This window comes from Zalophus californianus, chromosome 2 (assembly GCF_009762305.2).
Source record: "Zalophus californianus isolate mZalCal1 chromosome 2, mZalCal1.pri.v2, whole genome shotgun sequence".
In the NCBI taxonomy this organism is placed as follows: Eukaryota; Metazoa; Chordata; class Mammalia; order Carnivora; family Otariidae; genus Zalophus; species Zalophus californianus.
Genome location: NC_045596.1, coordinates 54,609,427 through 54,622,160, shown reverse-complemented (window position 1 = coordinate 54,622,160; position 12,734 = coordinate 54,609,427). Strand labels below are relative to the sequence as shown.

Sequence of the window (12,734 nt, the reverse complement as noted above, 5' to 3'; positions counted from 1 at the left end):
ATTGGGATCCCAGAAGAAGAAGAAAGAGAGAGAGGGGAAGAAGGTATATTGGAGCAAATTATAGCAGAGAACTTCCCTAATTTGGGGAAGGAAACAGGCATCAAAATCCAGGAGGCACAGAGCACACCCTCAAAATCAATAAAAATAGGTCAACACCCCAACATCTAATAGTAAAACTTACGAGTCTCAGAGACAAAGAGAAATCCTGAAAGCAGCTGAGGACAAGAGGTCTGTAACCTACAATGGTAAAAATGTTAGATTGGCAGCCGACGTATCCACAGAGACCTGGCAGGCCAGAAAGGACTGGCATGATATAGTCAGAGCACTAAATGAGAAAAATATGCAGCCAAGAATACTATATCCAGCTAGGCTGTCACTGAAAATAGAAGGACAGATAAAAAACCATATGATCCTCTCAATAGATGCAGAAAAAGTATTTGACAAAATACAGCATCCTTTCTTGATTAAAACTCTTCAGAGTATAGGGATAGAGGGTACATACCTCAATATCATAAAAGCCATCTATGAAAAACCCACAGCAAATATCATTCTCAATGGGGAAAAACTGAGAGCTTTCCTCCTAAGGTCAGGAAAACGGCAGGGATGTCCACTCTCACCACTGCTATTCAACATAGTATTAGAAGTCCTAGCCACAGCAATCAGACAACAAAAAGAAATAAAAGGCATCCAAATCAGCAAAGAAGAAGTCAAACTCTCACTCTTTGCAGAGGATATGATACTTTATGTGGAAAACCCAAAAGACTCCACCCCAAAACTGCTAGAACTCATATGGGAATTCAGTAAAGTGGCAGGATATAAAAATCAATGCACAGAAATCAATGGCATTCCTATACATCAACAACAAGACAGAAAAAAGATAAATTAAGGAGCTGATCCCATTTACAATTACACCCAAAACCATAAGATACCTAGGAATAAAACTAACTAAAGAGGCAAATAATCTGCACTCAGAAAACTATAAAATACTCATGAAAGAAATTGAGGAAGACACAAAGAAATGGAAAAACGTTCCATGCTCATGGATTGGAAGAACAAATATTGTGAAGATATCAAATGCTACCTAGAGCAATCTACACATTCAATGCAATCCCTATCAAAATACCATCAACTTTTTTCAAAGAAATGGAACAAATAATCCTAAATTTGTGTGGAACCAGAAAAGACACCAAATAGCCAGAGGAATATTGAAAAAGAAAAGCCAAGCTGGTGCCATTACAATTCCGGACTTCGGGCGCCTGGGTGGCTCAGATGGTTAAGCGTCTGCCTTCGGCTCAGGTCATGATCCCAGGGTCCTGGGATCGAGTCCCGCATCGGGCTCCCTGCTCCTTGGGAGCCTGCTTCTCCCTCTGCTTCTCTCTCTCTCTGCTCCTCTGTCTCTCATGAATAAATAACTAAAGTCTTAAAAAAAAAAAAAAAAGAATACAATTCCGGACTTCAAGCTCTATTACAAAGCTGTCATCACCAAGACAGTATGGTACTGGCACAAAAACAGACACACAGATCAATGGAACAGAGTAGAGACCCCATCAATGGACCCTCAACTCTATGGTCAACTAATCTTCAACAAACCAGGAAAGAATGTCCAGTGGAAAAAAGAGAGTCTCTTCAACAAACGGTGCTGGGAAAATTGGACAGCCACATGCAGAAGAATGAAACTGGACCATTTCCTTACACCACACACAAAAATAGACTCCAAATGTAAGACAGGAGTCCATCAAAATCCTAAAGGAGAACACAGGCAGCAACCTCTTCAACCTCAGCCACAGCAACTTCTTCCTAGAAACATCACCAAAGGCAAGGGAAGCAAGGGCAAAAATGAACTATTGGGACTTCATCAAGATAAAAAGCTTTTGCACAGGGGTGCCTGGGTGGCTCAGTCATTAAGCGTCTGCCTTCGGCTCAGGTCATGATCCCAGGGTCCTGGGATCAAGCCCCGCATCGGGCTCTCTGCTCCGCTGGAAGCCTGCTTCTCCCTCGCCCACTCTCCCTGCTTGTGTTCCCTCTCTCGCTGTGTCTCTCTGTCAAATAAATAAATAAAACTCCTTTAAAAAAAAAAAAAGGTTTTGCACAGCAAAGGAAGCAGTCAACAAAACCAAAAGACAACTGACAGAATGGGAGAAGATATTTGCAAATGACATATCAGTTAAAGCACTAGTATCCAAAATCTATAAAGAACTTATCTACCTCAACACCCAAAGAACAAATGATCCAATCAAGAAATGGGCAGAAGACAGGAACAGACATTTTTCCAAAGAAGACATCCAAATGGCCAACGGACACATGAAAAAGTGTTCAACATCGTTCGGCATCAGGGAAATCCAAATCATAACCTCAATGAGATACCACCTCACACCAGTCAGAATGGCTAAAATTAACAAGTCAGGAAACGACAGGTGTTGGAGAGGATGCGGAGAAAGGGGAACCCTCCTACACTGTTGGGGGGAATGCAAGCTGGTGCAGCCACTCTGGAAAACAGTATGGAGGTTCCTCAAAAAGTTGAAAATAGAGCTACCATACGACCCAGCAATTGCACTACTGGGTATTTACCCCAAAGATACAAATGTAGTGATCCGAAGGGGTACGTGCCCCCAATGTTTATAGCAGCAATGTCCACAATAGCCAAACTGTGGAAAGAGCCAAGATGTCCCTCAACAGATGAATGGATAAAGAAGATGTGGTATACACACACACACACACACACACACACACACACACACACACACACACACACACACACAATGGAATATTATGCAGCCATCAAAAGGAATGAAATATTGCCATTTGCAATGATGTGGATGGAACTGGAGGGTATTATGCTGAGCGTAATAAGTCAATCAGAGAAAGACATGTATCATATGACCTCACTGATATGAGGAATTCTTAATCTCAGCAAACAAACTGAGGGTTGCTGGAGTGGTGGGGGGTGGGAGGGATGGGGTGGCTGGGTGATAGACATTGGGGAGGGTATGGGCTATGGTGAGTGCTGTGAATTGTGTAAGACTGTTGAATCATAGACCTGTACCTCTGAAACAAATAATACATTATATGTTTAAGAAAAAAAAAGAAGAAGAAGATAGCAGGAAGGGAGAAATGAAGGGGGGGAAATCAGAGGGGGAGATGAACCATGAGAGACTATGGACTCTGAGAAACAAACTGAGGGTTCTAGAGGGGAGGGGGGTGGGGGATGGGTTAGCCTGGTGATGGGTATTAAAGAGGGCACGTTCTGCATGGAGCACTGGGTGTTATATGCAAACAATGAATCATGGAACACTACATCAAAAACTAATGGTGTAATGTATGGTGATTAACATAACATAAAAAAAAAAAGCTTCCAGGACAAACGAAAACTACAAGAATTTGTGAACACCAAACCAGCCCTACAAGAAATATTGAAAGAGGTCCTCTAAGCAAAGAGACAGCCTAAAAGTAACATAGATCAGAAAGGAACACAGACAATATACAGTAACAGTCACCTTATAGGCAATACAATGGCACTAAATTCATATCTTTCCATAGCTACCCTGAATGTAAATGTGCTAAATGCCCCAATCAAAAGACACAGGCTATCAGATTGGATAAAAAAACAAGACCCATCCATATGCTGCCTGCAAGAGACTCATTTTAGACCCAAAGACACCTCCAGATTTAAAATGATGGGGTGGGAAACAATTTACCATGCTAATGGACATCAAAAGAAAGCTGGGGTGGCAATCCTTCTATCAGACAAATTAGATTTTAAACCAAAGACAATAATAAGAGATGAGGAAGGACAATATAACATACTTAAAGGGTCTATCCAACAAGATTTAACAACTGTAAATATCTATGCCCCTAACATGGGAGCAGCCAATTATATAAGCCAATTAATAACAAAATCAAAGAAACACATCAACAATAATACAATAATAGTAGGGGACTTTAACACCCCCCTCACTGAAAGGGGCAGATCATCTAAGCAAGAGACCAACTATATGCCAGTTTTAATGTTTTTTTCCCTTAAAGTGATTTCTGTTACTGATAAGTTGTGTGCCTAAGAGGTTTTATTAAAGCTCATAATGTGGAAAAAATCAATAAAGGACAAGAAAAGGCATTCAAAATATGAATAGATCTTTTAAAAAAACAAAGAAATGTCTTTACTCTGTCAGGAAGAAATTTATAGATTTCAGAAATTTTTTCCTAACCAGTTTTTCCATTCTTTGTATCTTCTACATTCTTTGTCTCTTGTGTAGAAGGTCTGAAGAAACACACAAGAGTCCTACATGTTCAGAGTAAGAATAGTTGTGGTTTGTGTTCAATAACAGGTTACTTGTGCAACTTCAAAAACCATGCAATTTTCATGGATTTACTCATAAGTATTGCATAAAATAAGTCTATAAATTATCTTATGGTTGTCATTGGGTCTATTAGCTAATGCCTGAATATATTTATTTTTGTTTTTTTTTCAAATATGTATAGTTTCCAGAAGAATTTTTTTTAGTGTAGAAAAATACATTTAAAACAAACAACTTAAATAAATTCCAGAGAAAAAAATTTAATTCATTCAAAATGAACAAAATATTACAATATGATGGTTATTTTGCATCAAAAACTACTATGTGCAAACCAGCAAGAGAACATGAAGCTAAGAAATTATCTGAGAAGACAGAGTTAAGAAGGAAAGCTTCTTGGAGAAGCTACCTCTTAAGATAGTTCTTAAAGAAAGCAATGGACATGAACTGAAAGAAATTCATCCATAAAGTATTCTCAGTTGGGTGTTATAACAGAGCTATGCCATCAAAATGCAGACCTTCACAAGATGCCTAGGTACCAGGGAGAACCAAGCTAGAAACTTTTCAGATGAAAGTGCTAATCCGGGCGCCTGGGTGGCTCAGTTGGTTAAGCAACTGCCTTCAGCTCAGGTCATGATCCTGGAGTCCCGGGATCGAGTCCCGCATCGGGCTCCCTGCTCTGCGGGGAGTCTGCTTCTCCCTCTGACCCTCTTCCCTCTCGTGCTCTCTATCTCTCATTCTCTCTCTCTCTCAAATAAATAATAAAATAAAATCTTTAAAAAAAAAAAGTGCTAATCCTAAATATTAACTTTCTGTCCAATATGTGTCCACAAATGGGCCTCTTAGAAACACAAGTATGTCATTTCAAAAGTTTAAGACAGATGTTATCACTTACATTGCCCACCACTTACTGTTTTAACATAACTGTCTAAATATACCCCTCATGGGGCACCTGGGTGACTCAGTCGGTTAAGTGTCTGCCTTCAGCTGAGGTCATGATCCCAGGGTCCTGGGATCGTATCGGGTTCCCTGCTCAGCAGGGAGCCTACTTCTCCATCTCCCTCTGCCTGCCGCTCCCCCTGCTTCTGCTCTCTCTGTCAAATAAAGATAAAATAAAATAAATAAATAAAATAATAAAAAATAAATAAATAAACAAATAAATAAAAATCTTAAAAATAAATAAATAAACTAACTTCTCAGGACATATTTTGTCCTCTCTTCATTATAATAGTCTTCTGTACAGCTTCTAAGTCTTAAAATCAATGATGGCTAAGTATAGAATAACATCCAAATAAATTTGGATTTTTCATATTTCTTGAAATCTGCATAAAGATAAAAAAAATTGGAGCACAGTTCTACCTTAAAAACTACTACCTGCATACACAATTGGTTATTAGGTTTAATTAATTTTAAAAATTTAATTAATTTTAAAATTTATTAATTTTATTAAAATATTTCATTAAAAGATGTATTAATTATAATTAATTAACTTCTAATAAATTTTTTAAATTTCATCTTCAGAGTCAAAATAGCAAACATATTGAAGATATGTACTGTAAAGAACTAATCTACATTACTCTGAGGAAGGACAAATATGTAATGTCTAACCACAGAAAAAATTTTGTCTAATTAGAAGCATAAAGAAAAGCATTTATTGAGGCTAAATACGCATCCAGGGCGCCTGGGTGGCTCAGTTGGTTAAGCGACTGCCTTCGGCTCAGATCATAATCCTGGAGTCCTGGGATCGAGTCCCACATGGGGCTCCCTGCTCGGCAGGGAGTCTGCTTCTCCCTCTGACTCTCCTCCCTCTCATGCTCTCTGTCTCTCATTCTCTCTCTCTCTCAAATAAATAAATAAAATCTTTTAAAAAATTAAAAATAAATAAAAAATAAATAAAAATAAATACACATCCAGGTGATTAATCAAAACTTGCAGTGTGTGAAGAATCAGCTTTTGTTCAACCACAATCCAAGTGCATGCTCCATTCCTTTGCCTTTTAATTCAGACCATTCATATTAGCACTTCTTTTGGGGAGGAAGGGGGGCGGTGAAAATATTATGAATGAACTTCCAAGGTGGAAGATGATAATTCCTGTGTTATAAAACAATTTTGTAGTAGTTACCTTACTCAGTAAGTCCATGTACATTTATTTATAGTTTTAAAATTTTCACAAACCTAACATGAAAAATTTTAAACATCACATAAAATACTCCAAAAGAAAATCAGTAATTTCCTCTATCTGTTTAATGCTAGAACACTAGGGAAACTATTTGAAAAGTAGGATTAATCAATTTATTTACCATTTGGACTCATGTAAAGTAATAAATTCACCTAAGTAAAGTTAAAGCCCATGATCTATGTAAAATTTATATTATAAATGTATCTGCTGCTAGTGTAAAAGTCTTCCTTATGTTTCAGAATCCTACAGCTTAGTTTTCATGATTATTATGTTTCAGATATTTTTTCCATTTCTCTCATTTGTTTTTTTAATTTTAATTGTATATTTTATTTTATTTTTTTATTTAAATTCAATTAGCCAACATATAGTACATCATTAGTTTTTGATATAATATTCAGTGATTCATTAGTTGCGTATAACACCCAGTGCTCATCACATCATGGGGAAAGGGAGGGAAAACTGAATGGGAAGAAATCAGAGAGGAAGAAAAACCATGAGAGACTCTTGACTCTGGGAAACAAACTAAGGGTTGGGGAAAGGGAGGTGGGTGGGGGGGATGGGGTAACTAGGTGATGGGCATTAAGGAGGGCATGTGATATGTTTCAGATATTTTTTAAGGAAGAAAATAGTCACTGGATATCAAACTTTTACCAGTACATCCAAATTTCCATTTCTTACTTTCTAACCCCAGAAAGACACCAAATATTAAATAATTACAGATCCAAAAGCCCATTTAGAAAGCATCTAAGCATCTTTTCTAATCTAATGTTCAGCAATGAGTGAATCATGCCTATTTTGCCCCAAGTAAATTTCATTGGCTTCTTTCCAAAAGAATGTTTGTCATCAGCTATTCCTATTTCCCCTGCTGCCCCTCTATACTCAGTGACTTTTCTTGGTGCATCCAATTTTCTACGCACAAATCTACCACACCACTAATCATATAAGATTACATTATCTACTAAGTTGTACACCTCTTCCACTACACTACAAGTTCACTGAGGACAGGGTCTATGTCAATTGTCTTTGAGTCCTAGCCCATAGGAGAAGATCAATGCACAGTTCCTGAGCTGTTTTTAAAACTGCTTTGTCTTATCATCCTTTGATGGAATCTCATTCTTGGCAGGGACAGTGCCATTGCTACATTGTAGACAGAGTACCTTAGGTTACAGAGTTGACTCCTGACTCAAACATAAATTCACAGGAGTTCTAGCCTTTGAGTGTGAGCCAAGGAACTTAAAAGGAAGGAAACACAAATAGCCACACAGCAGTGACTCAATCCAAAGGAGTGACAGCTTAAATCACTTCCCCATGTATTGTACCTGTCCTTCCTCCTACCCAAGCGATAGTTACTCTATTAAGCTCTGGGATAATACAACTATTAAAAGCAAATTATAAGTCAAAAGCCTTTCTTCCCTTTAGCAAGTCATACATCAATAAAGAAACCTCAAAGAAAGAAAAAAGTTCTGTGAATATAGTCGGGTTTTCTAAATAATTAGTTCTTGTAAGGTGTAGGATTTGACATTTTTTCAGTTGATTTACAGGAGTTAAATTATATCCCAAACTCTTAATATAGTTTGATACATTTTACTAACCACACAAAGCTCAAAATCAAACTCTAAACGTATCCTGTCCAATAAAAATTAGCTTCTGGAAGGCAGCTATAAAGGATTAGGTGGAAATGGGCCACCTTTCTGTTAAAGTGGGTGTGGCTCATATCTACTCAGTCTCTCTGATGGTTAAATTGCTCCTACCTTTTTGTTCAAACAAGCTGACTTTCTGGTAAAGGATTCTTTTGTCTTCCTGATTTGTTGTGCAACCTAATGTAAGAGTGTGAACTATAATTGTCATATATAAATGGATACTCCCTCCTGGATTTATAGAAATGCAAGAGCATAATAAAAATGAACTTACGTTGGCATTTATAGTATTTAACCTATCAAGCAAATGGTGACTCATTTTTGAAGAGAAACTCTTAAGTAGAAATGGTTAGTATATTTACATTTCTCTACATCTGAAATTTGGGACATAATTGTGATTCACTTGTTCACCCTCTCCTCATACACTTTCATCACGGTTTGCAGGTTCTGCAGGGATTTGGGGCCGACAGCAAAATTGTCTATTGTAAATCTCATCCTAAGATACTCCCTAGATGTCTAGGAATGAGCAGACAATATTAAAGTCTGCCTTATTACTAAAGTAAATTTTTTTTTATCCAAAGCAAATGGGAAATGAAATGGCATGCTTAATTGAGTATTCTAAATAACTGAAACCACACAAAGGATATTAATTTTAAAAGGATCAAAATATAGCAAAATGCACTCAACACCAAAAAATGGACTAAATATAATAATTTACATAGTCTCTCCTACTTATTAGCATTATTTCTTATGGTATATGGTTATTTCAATATATTAGCCTGGTTTCTCAAAAAGCAGAGCCTGAGACAGAGACTTGCATATGGTAGTTGATCTGAGAAAGAGTAAAGAGTAAAAAGAATGAAGCGGGAAGGGAGAGTTTTCACCATCAGGGGCAACTCTAGCTCTATCCCATGGGATCTTCTGAGTTATATATCAGAACTGTGCTCCCCTACGACTCAAGGGGGAAGCATTTGTCCATTGACTCCCATCTTACACCAGCTCCAACAGAGTTAACTCCCACATTTCCTATTGCCCATCTGGGAATATCCAGTGGGTTCCTTCCGGCAGAAAGTGAGAAACCTAAAGTGCCAGCTTGAGAAGGGCATGTGTCAAATTACTCCTGAGTAAAGGGGATCCAAATCTGTGTGGAATTCGTCACCACATTGTGGCTGGAATAAGATATGGGCCAAGAGTATTTAAAGTGGTGCATAAATGAGGTCAAATACATTCAGTCATCTGGTGATTTGGATTGGAGATACAGTGAAAGATCACTATTTTTCATATATTTTAGTACTTTCCAGGACCCGGACCTCTTTTTCAACTTATAATGGGGAACTTGAGAGTCTTTTTAGAAACAGAAGAATGAATACTAAGACTTTATTTCTCTCTATGCTAATCCATGATCATAGAAGTTATAGAGTCAAGATTGAATAATTGGATTATATTTACAGAATAATGTGTTCCTCAAAACAATTAGTATTAATGTTAAAGAATATGTCCATAAATGTAAATATTTCCTTTTCCTTTTTCTTTGACTTTTAGATATTGCAATGCCGACAGCAGAAAATCTTCTCAATGTTTGTAAGTTCATTAACAAAGAGTTATTTTCTAGTGAAATTTAATTTCCTGAATGGCAAAAAAGACCTCCACTTGACAATCAATACAGCATCCATAAAGACGTAATGGGAAGCCGGCTTTTAGAAACTTGGGAAAAGATGACTGTGGTTGGTCTTAAATTGACTGATATCATTGATTGACTGCTATAAATTGATTTTAAATGAGAAACACATTATTACATGCCATAATGGCAGAGGGCATCTAGGGACAAGCAGTGGTAATTATGAACTTAGGATCTAAAACCAGCTACATGTTAGTTTTGAGCCCCAGGTCCAACATGTACTAACTGGATTGTTAGTTAGTTTCTCAAACCTTCAGTTCCAAGCTGTTGCAATGACAAAAGAAGATAGCACAACTAAGGTACTTACAAAAGTACACAGCTCATAATAAGCACTCAGTAGATGTTGGTTGTATATTTTATTCTACCTATAAAAACTGTAGGCCTGGGAACTCACTGTGAAATTCTGATCATGCAAGCCAAGTTTCGTGTGCTGAGACTTGCATGCAAGCAGCTTGCTTGCTGGCGAAGGGATTCTGCTTCCACTCTCCCACCAGCCAACCCTGGGAAATATGATCCCCAGGATTGCTGGAACCTGTCGCAGGCTATCAGAGGACCACTGCTCTTACCTGGGCACTGAGACTAATTAGGGCAGCTGGAAATCGCCCTCCAGGGCCCGGTGACACCAACCCCGATGACTCTTACTACCTTTCAGTCATAGCAGAGTTGAGCAACCTGGGCAAAACTTAACCACAAAGCTGTATTAGATTATTTTTCCCTCTGATATATTTTGACTGAACAGTCCTCAGGCTACTTAATAGGACATTTTAAAGTCAATCATTCCAATTAAAAATTTTAGTGCTGATACAATCAAAATCCACAATTAAAAATGTGTCAGTTTGGCAGAAGAGAGGTAATTAAAACAGGAATAAAAAGAGCAGTAAGAAAGAGATCAGCCAATTTGTACATCCCCTAGCTAGAACACTAAGCAACCATCCAGACCAGTATTCTGAACTTGACTTGGCCTATCTGAGGTTTTAATTGTACTTTAAATAAATAGGAAGAGGGGAAAGGTAGGCAAGAAAAATCAAACAGTATTGAAGAAAGAATAGAGTTTGGTACATGACAAAGTATATTAGAGTAATAAATGATGGAATGAGTGTTAGAAGAGTATGGAGGCTGTAAGAGCTTGGTAGATTCTTTGATGTTTCCGGAAGTATAAGCCATCAAGTCTTCATTATATTCCTTAAATTCTTGAAATTTGCCATATGACCTCTTCTGATATAACAAAAGCTACAAGGTGCCATGTAAGATTTCAGCAGAGGTAATAACAAGGTAATACTGCAGAGGTGGCAGCCAGAAGCTTAACAGACACAGCAACGATGAACAAATGAGAACTCAGGATGGAAACTGATGCATGAATATAAATTAGATTACAATCCTGAACAAAAGCACAAACAGGAAAGTAGAGTCACCCCAGGGAGGCTCTCCTAGCCCACAGGGAAGCATCTTTGTTTTTCTATTTCTCTGAAGGAAGGTGAGTAAAAGACAACTTCCTTTAGGAGCTGTCCAAACAGAAGGGAGGATAGGGAGGAACCATTATACCTTTGGGTTCTGAGCTATTTGTTTTATCCTCTGCAGATTCCATGATAAGGGAGTGGAAAGAAAAAGAAAAAGAAAAGGGAATCACATTCAGTGAGTCAAAAGTGAGACTCTCTCATTCAAAAATAACAACCACCTAGGCTCTGCTTCAGTAAGTGGTTTTTATGAAAAGGATGCCTTAACAATCTGAGGTTTAGATTGCATCAAAGAGAACAATCTAGAATCAGAAGCAATATACAAATTTAAGGACTTCAGAGGGCTAGCAAAGACCGTTTTAAAAATCTACATGTCCCTCCCCTGTGCTTCTGATGCCTTTCCACCTTCAGGAATGACTATCTCCGGACGTTACCTTGTCACATCCCTGTGAAGCAATTGACCATCTACCTTTCCAATTAATTTAAAGTTCTCATTCTTGATACAAATACCTTTCTCTAACTCAGAGTTTCCTAACCTTAACACTATTAACATTTTAGGCCAGACAATTCTTTGTTTCAGGAACAGTCCTATGCATTATAGCATTTTTAGCAGCATCCCTGGCCTCTACCTACCGGTAGCGCACCCCCCTCCCACAAATTATGGCAACCAAAAATATTTCCAGATATTGCCAAATTTCTCCTGGGGTTAGGGGTGGAGTGTAAAATTGTCCCTGATTGAGAACCACTGCTTTCATCGACATCCACTGCATTGATCATGGCAAGTTTTTCTCATTCTCTAAATGTTAGGAACATACCCATTCCAGAAGTCAAATATCATTTTTATTTCAAGATGTCTTGTGGGTCATATGACATAGACTTCATTTCTACAAACATTTATTGAGCTCCTTATAGGTGATAGGTTCTCCATGATAGGTTCTAAAAATATATTTTTTAAAAAGATATAGTTTCTGCCCTCTAAAAAATTTAATTAATGAGGCTGACAGTCTCTAGTAAAAGATACCATAAATTGTCAAGGAACAAGCTCAGTGCTTTATTTAGAGTAAGATGACATAGTCAAGAGAATCAGAGAGAGACAGAATTATAGTGAAGTTGTACTATTACAGTACAGTACAAAACTGCAGATTTGCTTTAAAGACTTAAAAGAGTCTAGCAGTTTCTTTGGATCTCAGTTGACATGAGAGCACAGTCCTGATGCAGAGAAGCATATCACTTTGGGAAAGGGTTGGCTCTCTTCATGTGTCATTCTTTTTAGCCAGATATTGTGGATTGTAACTTGAATGTGAACACATTTCTGTCTACTCTGTCTCTTGTCAATATCCCATTGACATTCACAGCCATTCACTCTTTCTTATGAATGTTTCAGAGCAATCACAACTGCTCACAAAATTAAAAGGCACACATTTCCATATATAACTTAGTAACTGGCTACCAGTTATTATCTTCCAAATTCAAACATTTCATTTCACTTGCTTCTTT

The 12,734-nt window shown here is 37.7% G+C and overlaps 1 protein-coding gene across 1 annotated transcript in view; it reads left to right on the top strand.

The window, feature by feature from the left end:
- LOC113925577 (transmembrane protease serine 11C-like) overlaps nt 1–12,734 on the top strand; it is a 59,789-nt gene that overhangs the window by 40,097 nt on the left and 6,958 nt on the right. Inside the window, exon 6 of the mRNA XM_027600112.1 lies at nt 9,648–9,686. Coding sequence (XP_027455913.1) covers nt 9,648–9,686 — 39 coding nt within the window. The remainder of the gene's footprint in view (nt 1–9,647; nt 9,687–12,734) is intronic.